This window comes from Stenella coeruleoalba, assembly GCF_951394435.1.
Source record: "Stenella coeruleoalba genome assembly, chromosome: 11".
Lineage (NCBI taxonomy): Eukaryota > Metazoa > Chordata > Mammalia > Artiodactyla > Delphinidae > Stenella > Stenella coeruleoalba.
In genome coordinates this window covers 41,384,616-41,408,323 of record NC_137157.1, presented here as the reverse complement: position 1 = coordinate 41,408,323, position 23,708 = coordinate 41,384,616, and the positions used below count along the sequence as shown (strand labels likewise).

Sequence of the window (23,708 nt, the reverse complement as noted above, 5' to 3'; positions counted from 1 at the left end):
AAGAAGTGAAATTTAGACACAAGATGGTTTTCAAGACCCAGGACATTCTTCTCATGGCAGCCGCCACCTCAGTGAGGGGCCACCTGCCCCTTTGAGGTTGTCTCTCTGGTTTTTGGGCAGATCCCAAGATTCTCACCTCATCAGGATAAATGAGGGTGGATGGTAACTATGCGTCCTTTGTCACGTGACGCAAGCCCACACAGATGGTGTCATTGCCTCAGCTGATGTAGAAAATTTCAGTGGGGCTATTTTCCAGTGATGAATGCTACTTGTCAGTTGTAAGTGGATCTGGGCGTTCTTTTCATTCCGTGGAGTGGCCAGGCTGGCCTGTGAAGATATTCTTTCTTTATCTGAGTTTCCTCCCACCGATGAGCGGGCAAGGTGAGCCTAGAATTGAATATCTGTGATTAGTACTTGGGGCTCAGAGGAACGAGTGCATTCAACCTTGGAAACAGGGAAATACTGTTGCTCTCTTAGTCTAAGTTAAATTGGTAAAATAGCATTTAAAAAAAAGGAAATGTCATAGGTCAAAAGGAAGAATGGCAAGGACTGGAAATCAAATCTAGATGGAATGTGAGAGAAAGTGGTACCCTACCTAATGTTACTGTTACATCTGAAAGACTACCCTTGGAGCAAGGAGGATGAGTAAGTTAAACGGGAGACAAGAAGGACAGCCTGAAGAGTAAGAACTGTCTACATGTCACCATATCGCTGTCTTTTAGCAAGCGTGCTCTGACCAGCTGGTGGAAACTTTCTCACCCAATCGGATGGCATTTTGATATGATTATTGTCATAGAATCTATTAATTGTGCTGAGCACTTTATGTTATGATATCATCCAATCCTGACAAAACCTTAGGTGGTTATTATCATCTCCACTTTACACCTGGGTTCACCAACGCTCAGGGAGGTTCAACAATTTACCTGCTCTCTCACACCTCGTTAGTGGCAGAGCTGGGCTCAAGCCAGGTCTGTCTGAAATGGAAGATCGTGCTCTTACCTCCCTGCTCTCCTGCTTCTCATGTATGTTTTCCTCAGGAGGTGGGGATATTAGATCATCACAGATTGATCTCACTAGCCTTTAACATCATTCAGCTAACATATTTGGTGTTGAATTCTGTACTTGTCAACTGTATTGGTTGGGGTGGACCAAACTGCTGTAACAAAGAGACCGACCTCAATATACAATGGCTCGAACATAATTGAAGTTTATTACTCTCTCACTCACCTCCCAGAGCAAGGCTGCCCTCCACGTGTGGAATCAGCAATTCAAATCCCTTCCTGCTTGTGTCTCAGCTGTTCCCTAGAGTCTTCTTTATCTGCAAAGAGCTGGCAGAAGGAGAAGAGGAAGTGCGTGGAGGAGGTTTCAGATCAGACACATTTGAGCTCAAATATGAGCTCTGCTATTTGCAAGCTATAGCCTAAGCATGAAACCGCCAAGCCTCAATTCCTCATCTGAGATTTAAATGAGGTGTTGCATGTTCAGTGCAGGGCTCAGCTCAATAAATGTTGGCCACTTATTATTATGTACCTGGCATCCTTTCCTAAAAACCACTCTGTGACATTAGTATCAGCCCATTTTACAGAGGAGGAAACTGAGGCCAAACAGCAAGTAAACGGCAGAACTGGAGTGTCAAACCCATGCTCCCAAACATGGGATAACACCTTCTCATAAGTTAAGTGGGGGAATAATTGGCCTCTGGCATAAGAGAACTGAATTCCTTATGCTCTATTTAAATGTTTTCAATATTAAGTAGATTTAAAATGTAACTGTCAAATCACTCTCCTTTTTTCATCTACCGTAGGTCTGAAGAAGGGCAGGCTGCCTTGAACAAATTGCACGGCACCAATAGCCTGCTGGCAAACAGCCTGTGGAAACACTTGCTGACACAGACCAAAGGTGAACTTGAAGTACTTTTTTATTTCCAAAGTAGACCTTTTAAAATACTTTCTTTTAGAGAGTAACCACAAGACAAGGTTATACTTAAAAAAAACAAGTTTGGGTGGAGAAGATAGAGTTAAAAAAAATATTTTTTTACAAGTCAGAAACCATATGGAATTTCCATTCTCACATAACTCATAATTGACTTTGCCTGGTTTTCTTGAAACTTGACCCTCCAAACTCAGCAAAGTCTGAAGATGAGTTGTTGTCTAGAACTGATACTCTAAAGGCTAGCCTGTTACACAGGACGAGTTGTTTAGGAAAGAGGGGAGACTTACAGACTGGAGGAATGAGACATCTTTTTCAGCCATCAGTTTTTGACCTGATATTACCTCTCAAAGGCCTAATAACTTCTCTATTTCTGGACTAAAAAAGTACTCTTCTTGCTGTTCTCTTTTGATGTTTTCCAAGGAAATGAGGACAATTAGTACATGACCCTATTAGCATCTCTATGCCATGATCTATACACAAAGCAGACAAGGTTGAACAAAAACAAAGAGGCTCTTTGACAACCTAATTATTTGATGACCTTAGGATTAATTTTTAAAAGACATTTGTTCAGCATTTCTTTAATGGGGTATGGTTGTGACTGAGAGGAGAGATTTTTGTTTTTTCATTTAAGGATATTTTCTGCTTTTGCAGAGGAGGAGCAATATATATTTTGCCAGTTACAAAAGAAAACTGTGGAAACTAGAGGTAGTTGGCACAAATTTTCAGTATATTCCTATAATGTTTGGGCAAATCTTTATGGATTGCTGGGCTATGCTGATCCTCAAGCTAGTTCTGAAGCAAGATTCCCATTGTATCAGTTAGCATTTGCTGAGTAACAAATCATCCCAAAATGTAATGGCTTAAAATAACCATTATTATTGTTAATCTGTGGGTCTACTTGGCAGGTCTGCTGATCTGGGCCAGGTTTGACTGATATTGTCTGGATTCTTCATGTGTTTCCTGTTAGCTGGTGGGTTGGTTGGGATCTGGCTAGTTTAGGAAGGTCTCTGTTGGCATGAATTATCTCTACACCAAATGGTCTCTCATCTTCCATCTGGCTAGACCAAACTGTTTCTTAATTTAGAGGCAGAAGTCCAAAGTGGAGAAAGCTGAAACACATGAAGTCTCTTATAGTTTGACTTCAAATTGGCATGTCATGATTTCTGCTTCATTCTTTTAGCCAGAGCAAGTTACTAGGCCAGTCAGATTTAAGATATGGGAAAATGGATTCTACCAACTGAGAGGAGGAATTTGTAAAGTTGCATTGCAATGAGCAATGGATAAATGAGGGTGAGTGGAGAATTGGGGCCATATTTACAATGTCTACCAATGGCCTGTAACAGTGAATTCATGAAGTGAATGAAGTTTGTCTTTGGTAACTCAATGCTCCCTTTCCTATAGCATATGTTAGTTGAAAGTTTAATGGATTCAGAGTCCAAAGACCAGGTTCAAATCCCAGCTCTGCTATTTCTTTTGGCAAGTCATTTTTGCTTTCTGAACATTAACTTGCTCATCTTTAAAATGTTCTGCTATCTGCCTTCTGAGGTTTTTTTTTTTGCTATATAAGCTCTCACTATCCGCCTTCTGAGTTTTTTGTTTCTGTTTCTGTTTTTGTTTGCTATATAAACTCTTAATAAATAAGGTTAAAAAACCCTCTGTCTGAGATGTTCAAAGGCTTTATTGCTGGTTCTTGGCAGCTGAAGCCCTTCCCCCACCCCTCTCCCAATCCCTCCCCCATGCAAATATCTTCTGCTCCACTTATGTTTGTCTTTCAAAATCCCTCCTCACACCCTGGTCTGGACCTTCCCCAGTTCTCACTTCATCCCTCCATCAAAAGTCAATTCTCCTAATTTTTTTTCTTGCCTTGAAATTATTTAGCTAATTTGATAAATGACTTCAACCCAAAATGATGTTGATTCTAGATAAAATTGGCATTTTAACATCAGCCTTCTGAGGAAATCAGAATTGTTTCTACATTTCTGTTAAGCTTCTCTGGGTTCTCGAAGAGCTTTGCATGCACCTCTTCAATATTTACACCATTTCTTGATCACTGATAAGAGCTTGACTAGATGTGCAAAGACCCAGCCCCGCCATGGACTAGCTGTGGGATTTTGGGCATATCACCTCACTTTACACTTTATTTTTCTCACCTCTGAACTGAGGATATTTGTCAAATTGACCTTGAGAGGCCCTTCCAACTCTGAGAACTTACAGTATTCTAGAATATTTACAAAGTGAAACATGGAGGATCCAGTATTGTTTCAAATATTTCTTTATTTGTGACTTAGTAGATCAAGTATTTTATAGGCAATGACAACTTAAAAAAGGGGAAATCATAATCATAACGAAACAGCTAATGTTTATTGAGAAGACTTAGATTCCCGCTTGACAAAAAGTTGTTTACTATAAAAATCATCTCATCGCTACTTTACTGTTTTAATGTCAATTGAAGAGTTATCACACCACAATGAATGGTTATGTCTTATATGAGAAATATTTCCTATATAGATGAATGGATGATAGAAAGAGAAAAATAAAAGCAAGCAAGAAAGAAGGGAGGGAGAGAAGAAACTAACATTTACTCAACTCTTACTCTGTGTGTGGTAAGAAATGGTCACAGAAACATGATCCCTTGGCAGAGATTGAGATGTTCCCCAAATTCGAGGTCCTTTTCTTCTTGGGCCTTCAGCCAGGTTACATCCCCAGGCTCTTACACATGGCTGCATCTATGTGCCTGAGTTCCAGCTGGAATGTGACTGGAAGTGAGGTATCCCACCTCCAGGGGCTTTACAAAGCTCTCAAACTTGCTTCTCCAACTCTTCCCCTGTCTAGCTTACCTGGATGGAGCTGATGCCCAGGGTGATCTTAAAAGTCATTTATTGAAGGTAGCACAACTGCTAGCAACCTGCTACCTTGAAGGAGAGGTTGTGCTGCCAAAGAGGCACGCCCGCCTTGAGCTAAAGTGAGAGTGAGAAGGAAGCTTCTGTACTGTTTGAGCTGTTATACATTTGGGAGTCCATGTGTTGCAACAGTTTAACATATCCTGCTGAACATACAACATTAATTTTCAAACCATCTCTATGCAATAGATGCTCTTTTTTTTTTTATAGAGGAGAAACTGAGGCTCAATGTGAGGAAGTGACTTTCTCCCTTTCTCAGGTTATACGAGTGGCAAGGCAAAGTTTAAACTTGGGTTAGTTTAACTCTGCTCACACAGGGACTGAGAACATTCCATTTGTGTATAGAGAAGAGCCTGCTAGAGCTTTACTACTGAAATTCTCATCGTACTTTTACATGTTGGAAAAAGTGCACCATTTTATGAATTAATGAGCTAAGATAGTAATTCCTGTCACATTCTGAACCTAATATGAGCAAGAGGCAGTGTGCCATAATGGTGTAAAAGTCAGACAGAATCTAAATCTGCCATTTGTTGGCTCTGTGACTTAGGCAAGTCCTTTAACTTCTATGGGTCTCAGCTTTCCAGTCTGAAAAATGAAAATAAAAATTAAAAAAAACAAATTTGCCTAAGAATGACTGGTGAATGGTTACCTGTCAAAGTTTCCTATTCCTTCCTCCCTTTTGGCAATAGTCCTTTCTAAAAAAAAAAAAAACAATGTACCTTGCACTCAACCGAATCTTATAAAGTTACTCTGTCCAGTGTTGTAAAAACCTTCAAAAAATAGGGTTGAGTATTAAAAGAAATAATATTTTGAAGATTAAAAGAAATAATAAATGTGAAGCACTTAGCACAGTACCTGGCATATAATAGGTGCTTAATAATATCATGATTTTTAAAAATAAGGCAAACTGAACCCTTATTAGCACAGTGTTTGGGTATTGTGTTCAGAGTTGCTCAAACATTCTGGGTTTCCTTTTCCTGCACTTTTCTATTGAGATGTGATTTGCTGTACTATTAGCATAAGTCATAAGCATCCTGCTCTGTTTTTCAGAAAAAGGAGGTGATTTTTGGGCTGTAGCCATGTTCTCATTAGAGAAAACGAGGGCAGTTAATGGTTAGTGTTCAAAAACAAGGAAGCTCTCTTAGTTGCTTAGCAACTGAAGCTGGGGGGTGGCCAGAGACTGTGTAAGCAGCAGGGAAGAGAAAAGCAGAGAGGAGTGTAAAAAATGAATTTAATGTCCAGGTCATTCCCAGGTGGGTGAAAAGAGATTTACATAGCTCTGGTAGTTATAACTACAGCTTATTTGTTACATGACTGGAAAACTTAATGAAATATTTTAAAATTCAACAGTGGTAAGTCACAGTGGACATTTTATTGTTCTAATGCTATATGTACACTGTTTATTTAACATGTTGATTGAAAATGAAATATGGGAATGATTTAGAAGTCATCTAGATTTGGAAATCCGTCCTTCTGCACAGACACTACTGCCACCATGTGGACAATGCTGGAAGCCTACTGGGAGATGAAGGGTGAGGGATGGGCATGAGAGAGGGTCCGTCTCTGGGAATATGATAGTGGTCTGTACCCCTTAGAATAATTTTGAAAAATTCAAGTACACTTTTAACTTCGTACGTAAAACTTTAAATTATAAGTTTGAATGGTTGTAAGGAATAGATTTTCCTGTGGTTGTGGAAATAGACATTTTAAAATAAAACTGCTGTAACACTCCTTTAAATGTACACAATGGAAGCTAAATGCCAAAGGGATTTGATGTACACCATCAGCCATTGTAATATTACATGAGCAAGAAATTTTAAATGAATAATTTTCACACAATTCTTTTTCTCCTTAAACTTGTATTTGAATTTTACTTCCCCAAAAGACTTATATTGTAATGTTTTATGCATATATATCTTATATATAAGATACAATGTTATATATATAAAGTCTTATATATGTTCTCTGTAAAAAAATAAGTATGTAAATTAGATTTTAAATTACAAAATATTTCTGTGACTGTAGGTTTCAGTTATCTATATTTTTTACATGTACATTTGATTAAAAACAAATATAAATGTTGATCAACAATTATAAAAAATTATAAAGTAGTGTTTTACTTGGAAATTTACATCTTAGTGTGGGATATAGGGATTTTAAAAAATTAGTTCAATTATCTGTGATGAATATTCATTATTGCTAGCATGAGAGACGGGTCCGCATCCATATTCTCTGTTTTTTATCATTTTTTCTAGTTTTAAACCTCAAGAAACTTTCATTCACAGCAGTAAGTAATGGGACTGGAAGAACTTTTATTAGGCAATGTAACTCAATTTTTTGAATGATTTCTAAGTTACTTGCTAAATATAACCTAGTACTCTTTCAAGATATATTTTTTAATGATCAGTGGGCAACTGGCTAAGTTTGGTTCAATGCTATTAAGAGCAAAAGAATTGGAAGCTACCTGACCCACAAAAGGATTAGAAACCCAGTCATTAGAATCATTTACTTTCTCAGCACAGATACCAGTATTTAAAATTGTTCCTGTGATGGATGTCCCATAGATACCTGTATCCCAAACAGCGTACCTTTGTAAACTTTGGTTGTGTGGGAATTAAGCTCTTTTTTTTTTTTTTTTTGGCCACACCATTGAGTTCTAACCACTGGACCTCCAGGGAACTCCCCAAGCTCTTCTTTTTTTAAAAAAATTTATTTATTTTTATTTATTTATTATTTTTGGCTGTGTTGGGTCTTCCTTGCTGCCCGCGGGCTTTCTCTAGTTGCGGCGAGCAGGGGCTACTCTTCATTGCGGTGCACGGGCTTCTCATTGTGGTGGCTTCTCGTTGCGGAGCACAGGCTCTAGAGCGCATGTGGGTTCAGTAGCTGTGGCTCGTGGGCTCTAGAGCACAGGATCAGTAGTTTTGGCGCATGGGCTTAGTTGCTGCATGGCATGTGGGATCTTCGCGGACCAGGACTCAAACCCATGTCCCCTGCATTGGCAGGCAGATTCTTAACCACTGCGCCACCAGGGGAGCCTCCCCTCCCCCCAAGCTCTTCTTTTTTAATGGGAAAAAGGGGAGACGGGAACAGAGAACTATAACAATACAACACAGAACAACATGACACAGCATCACAGTTATACCAGCATAACAGCTGGCCAGAGATTACCAGGGCTATCAAGTTTATCAGTTTTAGAAATTACCAAGATTATCAAATTTGGAAACAAATACAAATGGAATTTGAAGATACAAGGGAAATGTATTCCCTTTAAATTTTATATATATATATATAATCTTGCAAAGTCTTTGCACATCCCAGGTTGAAATCACTGGTTTATCCCAAAAGCCAGTCTATGATGAAGCTTTCCATAAGTCTGATGCCAAATAGGACCGTGGTGGTAGGGGCAGAGGGGGGCAGTGTTACGTTTTCAAAGTGTTAAATTTGCTGACTTTAAATAACTCTTCCTTATTTTGCTGTAATGTCTTCTGCATTGAAAAAAAAAAAAAGAAAAGAAATATGGTGCTAAGAGATGTCAGTATTGATTTTGAAAGCCCATGCCATGCTGGTGTCTCACTTACAGTGCTTTTTAAATTGTGCCAGTTAGAATAGCCTGAATAGGCTGAGGTAGTAAACAAGCCCAAATCTCAGTGATTTGCGAACAAGTTTTATTTCTGCTCACGGTCTATGTTCATTGCAGGTCGGCTTAAGACCATGACAGAGCAGCCCCTCTCTCGGACAGCTGGATCGTGGCACAGAAAATCATGAGCATTCTCTTAAAACTCCTGCTCCCAGGGACACGCATCACTTCCATCTACATTTCTGGAAAAAGTAAGTTCATGGGCTTCCCTGGTGGCGCAGTGGTTGGGAGTCCGCCTGCCGATGCAAGGGACGCGGGTTCGTGCCCTGGTCCGGGGGGATCCGGCATGCCGCGGAGCGGCTGGGCCCATGAGCCATGGCCTCTGAGCCTGCGTGTCCGGAGCATGTTCTCTGCAATGGGAAAGGCCGCAGCAGTGAGAGGCCCGCGTACCGCAGAAAAAAAAAAAAAAAAAAAAAAAGAAAAGAAAAGTAAGTTCATGGCCTCTGCTGAGTTCAACACGGTGAGGAAGTACAGAGTTGCTCCAGGAAGAGGCAACAGATGTTCTGACAGATAGTACAAGCCCCCCACAGCCATAAAAACCCCAACTCTAGGAACCATTGATTTACAGTCCACAGATGGTAATCATTTTCTAAAATTATTAAATTAAAATAGCTATTTTAATTCTAGAATTATAAAATATTTCCAACATAAAGAAAAGTATAGAGATTAATATCACAAAGATATGAGTACTTATATCCCCAAATTACCAGCTGTTAACGTTTGCCATATTCCCTCAGATCCCTTTGTCACAAAGAGAAATAAAACATTGTAGGTGCAGGTGAAGCACCTCCAGTAATTCCATCTCATTCCCCTTCTAAACCCCTAACTTTTTAGAATTAACCCTATTCTGATGTTAGTATATTTTCTTTGTGCCTATTCTTTTATATATTTGTTACAAAGTGCTTTAAAAATATACGTGATGTAAAATGTATATATCTTTCTACAACTTTTTCCACTCAACATTATATGTTTTAGTTGTATCCGTGTTGATGCATATAGATCTGGTTGTTCATTTAAAGTATTCAGCAGTAGCATGAGATAATGTATAGATCACACTTTATCCATGCGGTTGGAACTTTAGCTCATTTATAGCTTTTTGCTGTTACAATGGAATGATAAACACCTATATATGTATCTCTGTGTATAAGACAAGAGTTTCTCTAAGATTTATGCCCTCTAATTGAAACACTTCACCAGAATGGCCTTGCAGGGTCGAAAAGCTAATTGCTTTTGCATACCAAATTGAAGCTTTACAAATGGTGGCTCCAAAGGGGCAGACTCAACAAAAAGTGACACTGTGGCCCAGTCTTCCTGAAACTATCTGGGCAGAGAGAATCAGAGACAGCTTCACAAGGCTCTCATGGGCCTCTGAATTGTGCTCAAAGCAGATGAAAGATCATCATCCTAGAAAACTAGGTTTTCCTGGGGGCTGTGAGTGGTGTGGTGAACATGGGATTGAGAACCAGCAGATTTGGAGATGCCTTGGGGTTGGATGAAAGTGGCCCAGCGGGGAATGCCGGGGCTGGGAGTGGACTTAGTATCAAAAGGGTAATAAGGACCAAAGATTGGAAGGAAAAATGTACAGCTGAGCTGATGTCAATTTGAACAGATAAGGACTGAGAACCCATATATCCTTCCTGGTGCCCTGATGCCATGGGCTGTAGTGAAATTGCAATTGCTACTTCCTGCTCTTCCCATTCTACTAGAACCCAATTTTGTTCAGGTGTCAACCCTGCCCCTACAGAGCCCATATGTTTCAGTTCCAAATATAGGTGTAAATGGAATAAAGGTAATCCTACATCCCTTGCCAGTAATTGGTCTAAAAATGGACTTGTAATAAAATTTGAGCCAATAAGAACTGAGGAGAGATTTTTCTGGGGGAACTCTGAGAAAGTCTTTTCTTATTCCTTTGGAAGAACTTCCAACACATTGTTTTTCTCTTCCTTTGAACTTGGCTTGAGTGGAAATGTAATTGCTGAAGCCTGTGGATAACACTGGCATGTGGAGTAAGGCAGAACCAAAGGAATTGAAGTGAAACTGAGCTTGAATCATGGTCCTACCTCTGTGCTTTTAATGATGTAAGCAAACCAGGCCCTTTATTGTTTAAGCCTGTTTGAATTATGTTTTTAAATACTTGTCACTACAAGTACTGCTTCTAGAGAGTGGCAGGAAGTGTAAGTTGAGGAATGGGGAGTGTGCTGAATTGAATGATATTATTCCAAATTGACTGAGATTAATTTCTGCCATAAGGTAGAATGAGAGATTAAAATAGAAATTAATTTTTTATTGAAGTATAGTTGATTTACAATGTTGTGTTAATTTTTGCTGTACAACAAAGTGATTCAGTTATACGTGTATACACATTCTTTTTTATATTCTTTTCCATTGTGGTTTATCTCAGGATATTGAATATAGTTCCTTGTGCTATACAGTAGGACCTTGTTGTTTATCCATCCCATATATAATAGTTTGCATCTGCTAACCCCAAACTCCCAGTCCATCCCTGTCACACTCTCCCTCCCCCTTGGCAACCACAAGTCTACTCTATGTCTGTGAGTCTGTTTCTATTTCGTAGACAATTTCATTTGTATCATATTTTAGATTCCATATATAAGTGATATCATATGGTATTTGTCTTTTCTTTCTGACTTACTTCACTTAGTGTGATAATCTCTAGTTCCATCCATGTTGCTGCAAATGGCATGATTTCGGTTTATTTTTTTAATGGCTGAGTGGTATTCCATTGTATATATATACACCACATCTTTATCCATTCATCTGTTGATGGACATTTAGGTTGTTTCCAGGTCTTGGCTATTGTGAATAGTGCTGCTATGAACATAGGGATGCATGTATCTTTTTGAATTATAGTTTTGTCTAGATATATGCCCAGGAGTGGGATTGCTGGATCATATGGTAATTCTATTTTTCGTTTTTCGAGGAACCGCCATACTGTTTTCCATAGTGGCTGCACCAACTTACATTGCCACCAACAGTGTAGAAGGGTTCCCTTTTCTCCACATCCTCTCTAGCATTTGCTATTTGTAGACTTTTTAATGATGGCCACTCTGACCATTGTGAAGTGATACATCGTTGTTTTGATTTGCGTTTCTCTAATAATTAGTGATGTTGAGCATCTTTTCATATGCCTGTTTGGCCGTCTGTATGTCTACTTTGGAGAAATGTCTGTTTAGGTCTTCTGCCCATTTTTTGATTGGGTTTTTGTTTTTTTGTTGTTGCATTGTATGAGCTGTTTGTGTATTCTGGAAATTAAGCCTTTGTCAGTTGCATCGTTTGCAAATATTTTCTCCCATTCCATAGGTTGTCTCTTTGTTTTGTTTATGGTTTCCTTTGCTGTGCAAAAGATTTTAAGTTTTATTAGGTCCCATTTGTTTATTTTTGTTTTTATTTCTATTGCTTTCGGAGACTGACCTAAGAAAACGTTGGTACAATTTATGTCAGAGAATGTTTTGTCTATGATCTCTTCTAGGAGTTTTATGGTGTGATGTCTTATGTTTAAGTCTTTAAGCCTTCAAATAGATATTAATTTTAATCACAGAATATATACAAGCAGTCCTTGCTTTGCACAGTTCTGACAGGCATGCATGTCAGTTACCATGGTTTAGTTACATAAACATGGTTCAAATTCCAGTTACTCTGATGTGATATATTAACTGTGTGTAACTGGATAAAAGTATCAACTTCGCTGTTTCAGTCCACAAATCACTACATAAATAACAGATCCCATTGTGACCAATGACCAATCACGTCAGTTCTTTCAAAGTCTGTTGTTCATGCACAAAGTCTGTTCATGCAGACAGAAAGGCATGTAGTCATGTTGCCTCTGGGTTTCCCAGTGATGCAAACACATGATATTTTAATAAAATCAATACTGGAAAGAAAGAATTGGCCAAAAAAGATGAAAGTGAAGCGAAGCAAGAAAAAAAGCGATAATGCTGGAGGTGAAATTTGAACTGAATATAAATGTAGTTAGAAAGAAAAAAATTGATAGTGAGGATGTAGACCCTGCCACCATTTGAGAGACTATCGATATTACAGTTAGAAGAACAGTTAGAAGAATGAAGGTGAATTTATCAGTGTAAGCAAGGAAAGCGATTGGGATGAAAAGGATATAGATGCCCCCAGAGAGAGTGTTGCCTGCAAAAACGCCACATTAAATGACCTCATAGAGATATTTCATGAAATTGAAAATGCAAAGGATAAAATTTGGAAGCTGACTCAAACTTAGGAAGGAGTATAATAGTCCATCAAGACACAGAAAAGATGATCAGTACTCTCTGTAATTTATAGGATGAGAAGTTAGGCGCTATTCAAGCTATTCTTTTTGTTTTAAATATAAATTTATTTATTTATTTTTGGCTGTGTTGGGTCTTCATTGCTGCGCGCGGGCTTTCTCTAGTTGCGGCCAGTGGGCGCTACTCTTTGTTGCGGTGCGCGGGCTTCTCATTGTGGTGGCTTCTCTTGTTGCGGAACATGGACTCGAGACACGCGGGCTCAGTAGTTGTGGCACACAGACTTAGTTGCTCCGTGGCATGTGGGATCTTCCCGGACCAGGGCTTGAACCCATGTCCCCTGCATTGGCAGGCAGATTCTTAACCACTGTGCCACCAGGGAAGTCCCCAAACTATTCTTGCTAAGTTTTTTTTTATAAAGAAATAAAACACTTTAATTCTCAATGTTTCTAATGTTTTAAATTACATACTAAATCAATATTAGTTTTACTGCTTTTTCATTTCCCTAAATATTTATAGTCAACAGAAAGAAAGTTTTTAATGTTTTGATTAAAATGTTTAAAGATCACAGAACAATTGTAATTATGCATCCGTGACTTTGCACCAGTCATTCCTTCTGCCCCTCCTCCCACCTCTGTTTCTCTACCTGGCAATCTCATATGCATTTCTCAAAACCCAGGTCAGGTGTTAGGATTGCTTTGCACAGTTTCAGCTTGCTGTGTAAAGAGAGAACTGCCTGGGAAATAAAGTCACAGGTTTCTGCACACCCAAGTTTGTGAGTCTATAAAATTCATACATCCTGAAAATTTGATAGATTTGTATGGATGTCTCCTTCAACATCTTGTTAGAAGATTTTGCTTTCACCTGATAACTGGCATGGTATAGGACAAGGGTGCTGGACTAGGTTATTGGGAGGCTTGTGTTCTGGTCCAGCTTTGTGGTTAAGTAGCAGTGTAATCCAGGCCAAGTCACTTAAGCCCCTTCCATTTCCCCTCTGTAAAATACAGTGAATATGAATTTTCAAGGTACTTTTGAACTCTACATTTCTATAATTCTCTACCATTATCAAAGAGAGATAAAGGAAGGGAGAGAAAAATGCACCCCCCCCCAAAGACTATTGCCATTTTCATAGTAACAATAAATGTTTGTGGAGTGAATAAATGATTAGCATGATTTTGGTGAGGTAGGTAGAGCTATGCAAATATTGATGCTGGTAAGAAGCTGCTGTTTACTAGCAGCTATAGCTGCTAGTAGCTATAGCTACCTTCATAACTTAGGGTACCCTATTATGTATTCTTCAGCTTGGTTGACCATTTATTCACATACTCATTGGGCACAGTGCTAGGCACTAGATGAGAAAAACTCAAGTCCTGCTTTGGAGGATCTCCCACCGTGGTGGGGAAAACAATTCATGCTTCCCAAGGTAGGGGCATTTAAACTGGATTTTGGAAAATGTATATGAGATAGCCCAATAGAGAAAGAGAAATGGGGTTGAGAGGAGGGCATTTTAGGAAGAGAGGATGGCTGGTGCAAAGGCATGGATGCAGAAAAGAATATGAAGAGCACTGAGAGTGGAGTGATCAACAGAGGATAGGTGGTGGGAGGATTTAGAAAACACTCTAGGTATTTCTAGTAGGAAGGTTTTAACGGAGAGAATTAGGTGCTTACAAAATTGCTGGAAGGGATGGAAATGAAGTAGGGGGTTGTTGTGCAGTGTTTACGTCATGTCACCACGGCTGCTACCCAGAGGTTGGGGGATGCTGTTTCCTCACAATGGTTGGGAACAGTGTGAAACCACTGCCAATATCACAGCTGGTACATAGTCTTTGACTGGACAGTAGAATAAAGTATGGCTGGTAAAAAACTCAGCCTGATGCCATCTGTTACTATAGTGTAAGAGGAAGAACAACTTCAGCTTCCTTTCTCTCTACCAAATCCTGCATGAGTGTATTTAACTGACAGGATCACATCTAGAACCTGGTAGCAAGGGGATCTGGGAAATGTAGTTCCCAGCCTCCCAGACCCTGTGATAAAGAACTCAGAAAGGGATTGGGAATGAATGCTGAGGGTCAATAGACAATATCTAGCATAGCTGGGAAGCCAAGTTGGGACCAGACTGTGAGGGGACTGGAAAGGCATGCTAAAAGTATCAGAAAATGCTGCATGGGATGCCACTGAAAGTTAAAAGCAGGATTTTCACAATTCAATCGGTTTTATAAGCATTGATGGCATAGTAGATGCCATTCTTCTAAACGAAGGAAACCCCAAGCTCTATACCACAATAATTTATTAAATAAATAATATATGTATAACCATGCAATGAAAAAGTCCTCTAAAGGTTTTTTTAAAAATTATGTACAGTCAACCCTTAACACAGGTTTGAACTGTGCGGATCCACTTTTACACTTTTTTTTTTTTTTTCAAAAATAAATACTAGAGGGCTTCCCTGGCGGCACAGTGGTTGAGAGTCAGCCTGACGATGCAGGGCACACGGGTTCGTGCCCCGGTCCGGGAAGATCCCACGTGCCGCGGAGCGGCTGGGCCCGTGAGCCATGGCCGCTGAGCCTGCGCGTCCGGAGCCTGTGCTCCGCAACGGGAGAGGCCACAACAGTGAGAGGCCCGCATACCGCGAAAATACATACATACATACATACATACATACATACTAGAGTACTACTGCACGATCTGAGGTTGGTTGCATCTGTGGATGCAGAGCCAGGATGTGGAAGAGCATCAAATATGGAGGGTAAGGGGCAGACTGCAAGTTATACATGGGTTTTCAACTGCATGGAGTGTCAGCGTGCCTAATGCCCACGTCATTCAAGCGTTAACTGTATTTGTGCTAACTCCACCCATTTTTTTATTGGGCGCACATTTTGTGGCAGGCATTGTGAATACAGATATAAAGCCCCCGTGGTCTCTGACATTAAGAAGCTAATGTCCTTTTTTCTTTTCGGTAAAGACTAAGAAAGTTTTAGAGGGTTATTTGGTAGATTAATTCATTGATTCTCAAAGTAACTTCTGCTGAACCTTGTAAGAGGAACATCTTGTAAGATGCTAAGAAAAAAAATGGTCCCACTATCAAACCAGGTTTAAAGAATTTGTATTTTATTTCCTCTTGCAAATTTCAACCTCTAATAAATCCTGTAGTAAAACATTAACTATTTAATTTTGTTTTACCAAAATTACCCACTGTTGACTCCTAATATGTATCAGCAGTTGAGTTCTTCAGAGCACAGTTGGGGAAAGACCAGCTGCTTGTATAGAAGAGCCAATCAAACTGAAGGCTACCACTGTGCTATTTACAAAAAAAGGGTTTAGATATGAGAGAATGAAAAGAAGAAAACTACTGTAGCTTCAGGTATGATTTCATTTCAGAAGCATTTGCAGGACAGAAAGGACATTAAACTCATCAAACCAATCTTAATACTAAAAACATTAATAGCTATCAAAACTTAATTTCTTAAGGATGAGCTATTAAGTGCCATAACAATCATCTAGGAAGATGCAAATCTTGGACAGTGGAAGGTTATAACTATTGTAACAGGATGTTAAATGGTGAGCTTGGCCGCAGCAGCAAATTATAGTTGCATTCCAAAACATTGATCAAGGAGCTTTTGCAAACCAGTTACACACTGTGGAACCCCTTAACCCACAAGGCCTTGAAAGAGCCTTGAAAGGGTGGAGCAAATGGAAATAGAAACGGATTTTGTGGAGAGTTACGCTGTGGTTCTTCACCTGTGGCTCCACTAAGGGGAGCTGTGGGGTGTTGCTCGCCTCACCTCTTGCCTGCAGTTGAGACGCGTTCTCTTGTACGACTCTGGCCTAGGGGATCTGGGTGGGATCGCAGCTTTGGCAGAGAGCGGGGAGGCTGCGTGAGTTTGGCTGGGACTTCTCTCCAAGAATCAGACAAAGAGCACTGGATGTGGGCTAAGACGGCAGATAGAGGCAGCCTGGGGCTGTTCTAAATCCTGCCCAGTAGGCTATCTGGAGTGGATGCAGGAAAACCAGAGACTGGGGGAGAATATCCGCTGGAGGAAAACGAATTGCCTGCAGCACAGAAAGTTCAGGCAAGTGTTCCCAAGCTGAGGCTTCTGAGGAACTGTCCACACAAAACAGCTCCAACCTCTGCCAGTCCCACCGTATGAGAAGCCTGCTTACGACAGCGCCTGTTAAACCGTTGATATGCTGTGGCCTTTACCTCTCCCACTGCCCCTGCTTTGACCTTGCTGGGCACAGAAATCTAGGCCAGCTCACTGGGAGAGGAGAGATGCCCAGCAGAGGAAAGACAAAGGACCATCATCGGTGACCAGGCTACAGCGAGCCCCAGTGGCAGAAGTTTTAAATGCTCATTCGGCATCGTGAACGGAGACTGTCTTAACTTAAAATGACTATAGAGCTTCTATTATTTACAGTAACAAGGAGGTCACAACACCTGACCTCATGTTCCTACAAGGGTTAGTGCATTACCCCCATTGACCAGGCTTAAAGGGACACTGGGAGACAAAACCAACTTGCTTCCACGATTACCCCATGAGTTCTGCTTGTTCAATGTACCCTTTACACCGTTAAAGACAACCGAGACGGGCATGTGTGAGAAGATATTGGTAGATGCCTGCAATACAGCAGGGCCTTGTTATAACGTAACGTGCCACTAAATATAGGCCGGTAAAATCCTAATCCTGTCGCGTGTATAGAAGCAAATCTATCCTGGGTTATTTTAGACACATCTGTAAGATGAAGGCTAAAGACTGGGACAAGAAGTGATGTGCTGAATCTAACTGAAGGCTGGCAGAGGGGCGAGACCTGTTGCAGCAGGTCCTACGGTCCCTCCTTTCACCATTTTGGGGGTTTCCGGAGTCCCAAGTGCCAGGCTTGACGCTGGGGTTTCAAAGCTGTTTCCCCAGCACCTGACAATTTAGCAGGGGAGACTGACAACAACGCAACCACTAACGGACTCCGGAGATCACAGGAGCTAAGGAAAGTCAGAGTAGGTCAGCGTGGAGGTTCATTTAGAAGTGAGGGTTAACAATAGAATTTGGCTTTGAACTACAGGTGGGCACTTGCTAGACTGAGAAGCATTTAACCTTGCAGGTGACATGAGAAATCAGGAGGTAGTCTCACCTGTGATTCTTACATTGGTGAAGCTTCAGAGTCATCTGGAAGCTCCAAGCCCCCAGTGATTCTATCTCTGGTAGAAATCAAAAGCTCAACAGTATAGTCCCTCAACCCTCCCAAGCTCCCACATGATTCTGATACAGTAAGTTTTGGCATTTGGGAACCACTGGAAGGGCTCAGCAAAACGATCTCACTTGGGTTTATGAAGGCCTGGTTGGCTGTTCTGCAACGGTGAATGGTTTTACTGAAATCGGTACCCACAGAAAGCCCAACAAACACAACCAACAACTCTTGTTAAAAGGAATTAACTTTTATTGCTATTTTATAAAGCTTAATACTTTGCTAAAGGAAAAAATTATATAGATAATATAGCCATTAAAAGAAAGAGCAGAGCTAAGTGATACAAAAGAAGCAGTAAGCAGCAATAAAATTAATACCTACACAAGACTAGCAGCGCCATAGATAAAGCAGAAAGAGCTTTACACTGGGAAAAGTTACTTAAATACAGAAATAGCACCTTACAAAAAGGAACTGAGAAATGTAAACTTGGTAGGTAGATTCAAGTATAAAAGTTATACCCCCAACTCTTGTACCAGAATGAAAGGGTTTCACAAACCCTGGACAGTGTAGGGCACACACACACACCTCCCTCAGTGCTGACTCAAAGCTGCATTTCCTTAGCAGGATCACTGACAATCTTTTATTTTTTTTCTTCTTTTACGAAATTATACAATGATAGACTCAAGATTGCCACGGCTTCTTCACCACCCCTGATATCCAAGTCTAGCTCAGCTGCTCCACTACCATCAGTTGCTCTGTAACAAACAAATTCACATTCCCGACGGAAACAACCACTGCATTATTATTTCTACACATCACAAAGACACATGAAGAAGTGGGTACTGAAAACAAAAGGAACCTGCTCTTGGTTTTCTATTGCTAAGTATGGTCACAGAATCATAATCTCATTTATGGGTCTGTTTCTTAACACCCCTCAAGAACTGTGAATCCTCTGAGGTTTATGTGGTCATATCATGAACAGAATTAAAAAAAAAAAAAGATAGCAGAGAAGTTAAAGTGGTGGGCATCCAAGAACAGTGTCTGTGTTTTCATCTAAATATAGACCTCTCAAGTGAAAATATTTTGTGGAAGGTCTGAAGCATTGATATATTTAAAATGCATGTATCCTATGCAGATTTATATGCCATGTGTCTTATAATCTACTTGAAAAAGGCATATTTTTATTTCGATAGGGAACCCATCATATTAGTTCAGGGTAATCGTTACCATGCAATTAGATTAGCTGATGATGAGAATCACATTTTTTATCAGTTTAACTCTAGAGAATTAAACTCTAGAGAGTTCACAGTCTTGTGAACAAGGGGGAAAAAATATCATCTTGTAAACTTTAAAAGTTTGGTGTTGATAAAAATTTTATATAATAGCAAATTTATTTAATCTTGCTACCTACCTCAAGTTTTCAAAAATCTTGTGGGGGTGATAAGGCTAATATTATCCTGTAGTTAATATAAAGCTACTTTATTCAGACTCCCAGAGTCTCTTAAATTAATATTTTTATTATTTCATATAACATTTTCTTGGGTCCAAAAATTAAAAATAAAATCCTACACCAAGATTCCACATCTAAGAAGTATAAAAAAGGAGAGAGGAATAAAGAAAGGAAGGAATGAAGGAAAGGAGGGAAAAATGAAGGGAGGGAGGAGGGAGGGAGGGAGGGAAGGAGGAAGCCATTTACTCTGAAGAGACAATGAGGTAAATAATACATCTAGGCATACAAAGATCTAGTTTGGCTACTTAATGAAACCCTAAAGTAATACGGTTTAACAAAGGGATACTGGTAAATTTCCAGAATTATATTTATGCTAGAACAACGATCCCCTGCACTCTCTGTTCTTATTTTGCAGTTCTAGGAAAAATAACTCTGATTTGAATATTCTTGGATTCTGAACGTCAATGTGTCTGTTTTCCCTCTTATTCTTCCCAACACGAAGAAAAAAAAGTAAAAGAAAAAAAATAAAGTATCACCTATTGTCCTACATCAATTTCTACACTGTCACTCTTCAGAATTCTACTAAAAGGTCCCAACTAGGTTCCAATTTTCCATATAATTCCTTTCTACCATCCTGATTTATTCAATAAACAGCAATTGCTAGAAGACATCCCATACCTGATGTTCTACAGTTAACATTTAAATTAAAACACAAGGGCATGTAGTGAAGGAAACTGAACATAGTAGGACTTTTTTTTTTTTTTTTTTTTTTACAAACGAACAGTAAAACCTCACTGTTCACACAGTTACTGAGAAGCAGCTATCTGGCTGCTAGAGTTCATCTTAATTCTCAGGCCCAGCTCAGGTTAGCACAGTTCATTATAGCAAGGTGTGTCTTCACAGTTATTTTGGTCTTGACATTCCGTCATGTATATACACTTATCCACATTATTACTAGGTTGTAAAGTAAGTGCAGGGCAAATTATAGGAAAAAAGTACAAACATTCAAGTCGTCATACCCTGAAAAACATGTGTTTTGCTGTCGTTGTAAACTTTTTGCACTAAATCCCACTTCAGGAAAAAAATAAATAATACCATAGGATTCAAACTGAAGTTGGCTTCCTGATGAAGCCGAAGGAAGCAGTAGCTTTTTCAAACTGCAGAAAGGAAGTTTCTCTCACCACAGATCTACTCAGGGTGAGTGGGAATACACGTCAAGAACGCTCAACCCAGTTAAGTGCTAGACGGGCCTCCCCCACTTTAGAAAAACCACAAGGCTCCAGGAGGCTGTTCAGATCTCCTTCCAGCAACAAGATGATTCTTGAATGAAAACCACAACAGTCAGTTGGTGCTTCCACTGTGACACCACGAACAGAGTCTGGACTCTAACTGGTAAGAAATGCACAATTAGGAACAATTACTTTCAGGAAAATAGATGCTTCCTGAAGATGGATAGTTAACATTAGAACCAGGGGATGCAGGAGAGAGGAAGGATGCATGCTGAAGACCAGATGGTTTGCGTTCTAGTTTCTGTTCACCATTAGGACATGACCTGTAACACAGGGAAATTCAGGCACCTCCATCTCACCCCTGCTGGGCAAAGTGTCAGGTTAGTCGGCCCCGCCGCTGGGGATTTCGAGCCTCCTCTGTGCTGAGCTGGTGTTTCGTGACTGATTCCTTTCTCTTCTCCTGAGGACAGGGTCCCCGAGGCTGCCAGGCGTCTTGAAAAACGTCTCTCGATGTGTGCGTCGGATGCTCTTGGGGGTCACTGGAACTGGTGACTAAAATAGAGAAGAAAAAAAAAGAGTACATAAAAACAGAAGTGAAGTCAAATTGTACCCAGTCTCTCAACTGGAAGCCCCCTCTTTTTTTTTCTTTTTTTAATTGAAGTATAGTTGATTTACAATATTGTGCCAATCTCTGCTGTACAGCAAACTGACTCAGTTATACACAAAGACGTTCGTTTTTTATATTCTTTTCCATTATGGTTTATTGCAGGATATTGAATATAATTCCCTGTGCTCTACAGTAGGACCTTGTTGTTTATCTATCCTACATATAACAGTTTACATCCGCTGATCCCACACTCCCCAGTCCTGCCTCCCCCTTGGCAACCACCCGTCTGTTCTCTATGTCTGTGAGTCTGTTTCTATTTTGTAGATAGGTTCATTTGTGCCATATTTTAGGTTCCACATATAAGTGACATCATATGGTATTTGTCTTTCTCTTTCTGACTTACTTCACTTAGTATGATCATCTCTAGTTAAATCCACGTTGCTGTAAATGGCATTATCTCATTCTTTTTTATGGCTGAGTAGTATTCCACTGTATATATGTACCACATCTTCTTATCCACTCATCTGTCAATGGACATTTCGGTTGTTTCCAGGTCTTGGCTATTGTGAATAATGCTGCTATGAACATAGGGGTGCACGTATCTTTCTGAATTATAGTTTTGTCTGGATATATGCCCAGGAATGGGATTGCAGGATCCTATGGTAATTCTATTTTTAGTTTTCTGAGGAATCTCCACACTGTCTTCCATAGTGGCTGCACCAACTTACATTCCCACTAACACTGTAGGAGCCCCCTCTTGACCTGTGTCGCTGTGATTCCCACGCAGGTGTTCCATCCTCTTTGCTTTTCTGTCACACTCCTCCAATGTATCTCCTTCACAACACTCACCACAGTTGGAAATTAGCTGATTTATTCTGTGTGCAGAAAGGCAGCCTAGCGAAGAGGTCACAAGTGTGGCACTGACACCTGCAGCCAGGGTTTGGGCTCTGCCATAACTAGCTGTGTGACCTCGGGCAAATTACTTAACCAGTCTGTTCCTCAGTTTCTTCATCCATAAATGGGGATGATAAAGGTACCAACTTAGCAGGGTTGCAACAATTAAAGGAGGTGAGATTAATAAAGCACTTTAGATCATGCCAGGCAAGTAGTATGTGCATGTGTCTTTGCTCTTTTTGTTTACCTGCTAATATTTATCCTCTCACGTTAAATATTTATCCCTTAATGTGCCCTAAAAGGGCAGGGACCATTATCCTGTTTACTATTACATCTTTACTGCCTAGGTCAGTGCCTGGCACGTAACTGGTGATCAAGAAGCATATGCTATATTATAATCGCCTTGTTTAAAAACTAACATGTATCTTTCAATGTCTAACAGACTTTTGAGCCCCTGAATTACTTATCTAAAATACTTTTGGTCACAACGTAACTCTTTCTCTGGGAGAGAAATAATTACTCTGAACGATGCCTAATGCATAACAGGAATTCAGCAAATGCTCACTGACTGGACTACAGATGGAGTTGGGGGAGGCAAATAAAGTACTGATCAATTTATATCGATTACAGACATTTATCTATGTACATCTGTATCTATTTTGAATATGTATATATATACACATCAAGGAAACAATGGATGTATTAACATATAGCCATTGCCTCCTAAACAGTGCATTTTATGAAATGATAGAAGCTAAAAATCTTTGAGCTAGTATCAAGACTTTCGTTTCCCTTGATTGTTTCTATAGCTGCACAATTAAAATTCAGGATGGTCTCCGTTATTGACCTAATGAAATGAGAGCTTGGAGAAATCATCTGAATATTCAGCATGCATCAGAAATCCCCATGAACTATGCTTTAAATAAGTTCCTTCTAGTTCTAAGAAACAGACTGACACCTAAAACGAGTTTTGCCTCTAAAGCACAGGATCTCCCACCTTCTGTCTCCATGCTTTATGAAATAAGCAGATACCTCTGGGTCTACAATGGAAGCCAGGTAGAACCTGCTGTAGCACCCCTGTCCTACGGTTGTTTGACTAAAATCTGATGAAATGCAGGCAAATGCTATCACGGAGTGATGCTCCTTCTTGTGCGGAGCTGAAATGAACCTTCAGGACTCACCTGTTGTAATTTTACCACAGAGGCTGGATGTCCTCCGTAAGCGGGGGACTCGGGCTGGATGATGCTGTGTGATCTTGACATCACCGGACTCAGGTTAAGTGAGTGTGGACCCTGAAGCTGAGCATCTGTGGAGGGGAGTGTCGATGACTTTGGATTAACCAGGGCAGCAGGGCCGATGAGAAGGTGAGCTGTTGATCCAAGGCCAGGCAAGCCAAGATTCACAGGTCCCGTGCTTGGGAGAGCACTGGAAGCAGAGGACACCGGCCCGGGCATCGTGGGTGAATAGAGAACAGGAAAAGGGCCCAGCGTCGGCGATGGCAAGACCATGCATGGAACACTGAGCGGCGGCAGCTGACCTGAAGGCGGCCCCACAGCACGGGGGGTCTGATTGCCAGATAAGAGCACACTGAAACCATTTAATCCTGGATCAGAAGCAGAACAAGGTGA

At 40.2% G+C, this 23,708-nt stretch overlaps 2 protein-coding genes across 14 annotated transcripts in view; one reads left to right on the top strand and one right to left on the bottom strand.

Annotated features, from left to right (window-relative positions):
* NAV3 (neuron navigator 3) overlaps positions 1-23,708 on the top strand; it is a 1,262,224-nt gene that overhangs the window by 99,300 nt on the left and 1,139,216 nt on the right. For 12 of the 13 annotated variants that reach the window (XR_013830383.1, XM_079936019.1, XM_079936018.1 and 9 more), the window contains 2 exons: positions 1,805-1,899; positions 8,530-8,660. The gene's annotated coding sequence lies outside the window, so the exon portion shown is untranslated. The remainder of the gene's footprint in view (positions 1-1,804; positions 1,900-8,529; positions 8,661-23,708) is intronic. The other variant, XM_079936021.1, reaches the window with a different exon arrangement.
* E2F7 (E2F transcription factor 7) overlaps positions 20,961-23,708 on the bottom strand; it is a gene marked incomplete at both ends in the record, with an annotated part of 28,998 nt that continues 26,250 nt past the window's right edge. The window contains 2 exons of the mRNA XM_079937033.1: positions 20,961-21,131; positions 23,262-23,683. Of these exons, the coding sequence (XP_079793159.1) occupies positions 20,961-21,131; positions 23,262-23,683 (593 nt within the window). The remainder of the gene's footprint in view (positions 21,132-23,261; positions 23,684-23,708) is intronic.